A 2,995-nucleotide genomic window follows, 5' to 3' on the forward strand; every position below is an offset into this window, starting at 1 on the left:
CAGAGGACTTGACGTAAGGAGTTGTCACTCTTATCCCAATAAGACTCACACTCAGGAACAAGCTCAATTTCTTTCTGTCAAGGAAAATTTCCAACTAGTTCCAAATAAACTTTTATGTTTTTGTTTTAATGTATTGAATACAAAGATAACGCATGTCGAAGGGCGAGGCAAAGGCGGGCAGGACAGTGGATGGCCGTTTCAAAATCTCTCATTCTCTCTCTCTCTCGCTCTCTCGCTCTCTCGCTCTCTCGCTCTCTCGCTCTCTCGCTCTCTCGCTCTCTCTCTCGCTCTCACTCTCTCTCTCTCGCTCTCTCTCTCTCTCTCACTCACACACAGACACACACACACACTCACTCACTCACTCACATACACACTTTCCCTATCCCCTCCATCTCTCTCTTTCTCACGCACACACTTCCTCTCTCCCCCTCTCTCTCTCTCACACACACACACACCCAATGGCCCCACAGCTCGACAGTTACACCGAAGAGGACACCCTCGTACACCTCAGGGAGTGGCCGGTCCCATTTATGCACTCCGTATACACACCAAACACTACTTCCATTTACACAGACTAATTTCCGAACATAACACGGGGGCCGGGAGCTGTTGGCATGGAGTGTGCTATCTGCAGTGGACGGTGTAGTGGGCGGACATTGCACTGGTAAACACCGAGAGATACACACATTAGCGTCACTACATCAATGCAGGAGGAGGGAGGGTGGCAGTGAGGACATACAGTACTTCTCACGGAACTGTACAAGGGTTGACAATCGAGTATAGACCAAGCACCTTATGTTTTTCTCTGACAAAGACTAGTTCACGACAGCTGATCGCACGTATTCTCCATTACCCCCGCATCCTTGAACCGGGAATTGGTCATAACTGCTTCTAATTCCCGAACCATGTTGTGTGTGTGTGTGTGTGTGTGTGTGTGTGTGTGTGTGTGTGTGTGTGTGTGTGTGTGTGTGTGTGTGTGTGTGTGTGTGTGTGTGTGTGTTTTCAGTAGGATACTGATATCGTAACAAAATCCACGGCTTTTCGACCGTGCGGAGGTCCAGAGTTTTGTAGAGGAAACGGGGGCTTTTAAAATATTATTTCGGGTGGAATTGTTTGGACTCGGGTGGTCTGCTACCCTGCCTCGAGAGTCAGCGCATGGGTCGCCTATAATTCCCGTTGATCTCCTGACTAATGTCCACGGCCTCTGCGCCGAGCGGCAGACGGTCGCTGTACTCGGAGCAGATCTCAAATTCGTCCTGGTTGTCTTTGGCGTGAGACTCGGCCTCCAGGCTCGCCCCGCCGGCCTCGCTGGGCTCGTAGACCCGGGCCGAACCGTGCAGAGAGGAGGCGGCGGCTTCGAACGGACTGGTCGCATCCTTCCCCACTTTCCCCGGCGCCTGCGCCTTCATGATCAACTTGTAGGTCTTGCCCTGGTACTTGTACATGAGGTGACAACAGGTCGCTCCCAGCAAGGGGACGGTGGCCAAGCCCAGGAGGAAACAACTGACCACGATCATAATCAGTAGCGACGGGATCTTCCTCCTGGTAGTGAAGATAACCTGAACCTGGCATTCCAGGCCCGTGTAGGTAAAGCAGAGGGTGTAGTTGGAACCCGGCCTCAGGTTCTGGAAGCGGTAGGAGTTGACCCCATCCTCGATCATGGACCACTCGACCACCGAGGCGCCGTCCGCTCCTTGGCCCCTGCACAGGTACAGCATCTGCGGGCTCCTGACTCTCGGCGAGCTCTGAAAGGGGGTGAGTTGTACCCTGGCGTCGTTCTCACTCACCTCCAGGGCGATCACTCCGAAGTCGAAAGTGTGCTGCTTCATTTGGGAGCTCTGGTTGAAGGCGTGGTTGGAGATGTAACGGCTTCCCTCTCTCCTCACGCAACTCTGGGCGTCCGGAGCGCTTGGCAGGGGCGCCCAGGTCGGGAGGCCGCCCAGGGTCGGGTCCGGACTCCCGACCATCCCGTGCAGGCTGGGCAAACCGGCGGCGTTGACCTTAACAGACGGCCTTTGGGTCGTGCTGGGGCTCAGAGCGGGTTCCTTGGTGTAAACGGGGCCACGCTTCGATGCGGGACTGAGGACCACTTCCAGGGAGGACTCGTTGCTCCCCATGAGGTTTGTGGCCAGACAGGTGTAGAGTCCTTCTTCATACTTGGTCAGGCGGGGGATAACGAGGGTACCATTCTTAAGGACCACCAGCCGCCCCTGGTCTTCCTTCCCAGTCGCCAACTCCCTCCCCTCCTCTCTCACCTTCGCCTCGTTCAGCTCGACCTCTCGGCTGGCCGTCTGCACCTTCCACCTGATCTGGGGAATTGGGTTGCCCGTGGAGTTGCAATGCACGGTGAGCGTCTGGCCCTCGAAGAAGCCTGCCTTGTCCTTGTTGCCCTGGTAGGTCAGGTAGACAGAGGGCGCCGAGCATTGCAGTGGGGGTAGGTCGACCACGGCCGTCCCGTTCAGCTCGGGCGGCTCCGAGCACTTGATGTCCTGCTTCTCCGGGATGGAGATAAGCGCCTGGTGGATCCAGTCCTTAAGCCATTCCAGTCGGCAGTTACAGGAGAAGGGGTTGCTGTAGATCTGTAGGTGGGACAGTGAGGTGAGCGAATCGAAGGTGCCCTCCTCGAAAGTGCGGAAACGGTTACTGTTGATGCGGAGGGAGCGCAGGTCCCTCAGCGTGGAGAAAGCGTCCCTGGGCAGCCCGAACAGGAGGTTATTGTTCATCTTCAGCAGCTGCAGATCGGTGAGGTTGTACAGGTCCTGCCAGGGGAACCGCGCGATCTGGTTGTGGCTGATGTCCAGGTTTCTGAGCTGCGACAGTGGCGCCAGCGTTCCCGCTTCGATAGTGGAGATTTCATTATGAGCCAGCCAGAGGGACGTGACCTGAGGCACCCGGACGAAGGAATTCCGGAGCAGCGACCTGATCTTGTTTGCCGAGAGGCTGAGGGTGGTCACGTTGTGGGGCAGGCCGTCGGGAACGGAAGCGAAGTTCTTGT

At 56.2% G+C, this 2,995-nt stretch overlaps 1 protein-coding gene across 2 annotated transcripts in view; it reads right to left on the reverse strand.

The window, feature by feature from the left end:
• Positions 1-320: 320 nt before the first annotated feature.
• Positions 321-2,995, reverse strand: part of islr2 (immunoglobulin superfamily containing leucine-rich repeat 2) — a 7,305-nt gene continuing 4,630 nt past the window's right edge. For both annotated transcript variants that reach the window (XM_059946626.1, XM_059946627.1), the window contains exon 2: positions 321-2,995. This exon is cut by the window's right edge and continues 134 nt beyond it. In XM_059946626.1, coding sequence (XP_059802609.1) covers positions 1,149-2,995 — 1,847 coding nt within the window. In that variant the 3' untranslated portion in view covers positions 321-1,148.

This window comes from Hypanus sabinus, chromosome 21, assembly GCF_030144855.1.
Source record: "Hypanus sabinus isolate sHypSab1 chromosome 21, sHypSab1.hap1, whole genome shotgun sequence".
Taxonomy (NCBI): Eukaryota; Metazoa; Chordata; class Chondrichthyes; order Myliobatiformes; family Dasyatidae; genus Hypanus; species Hypanus sabinus.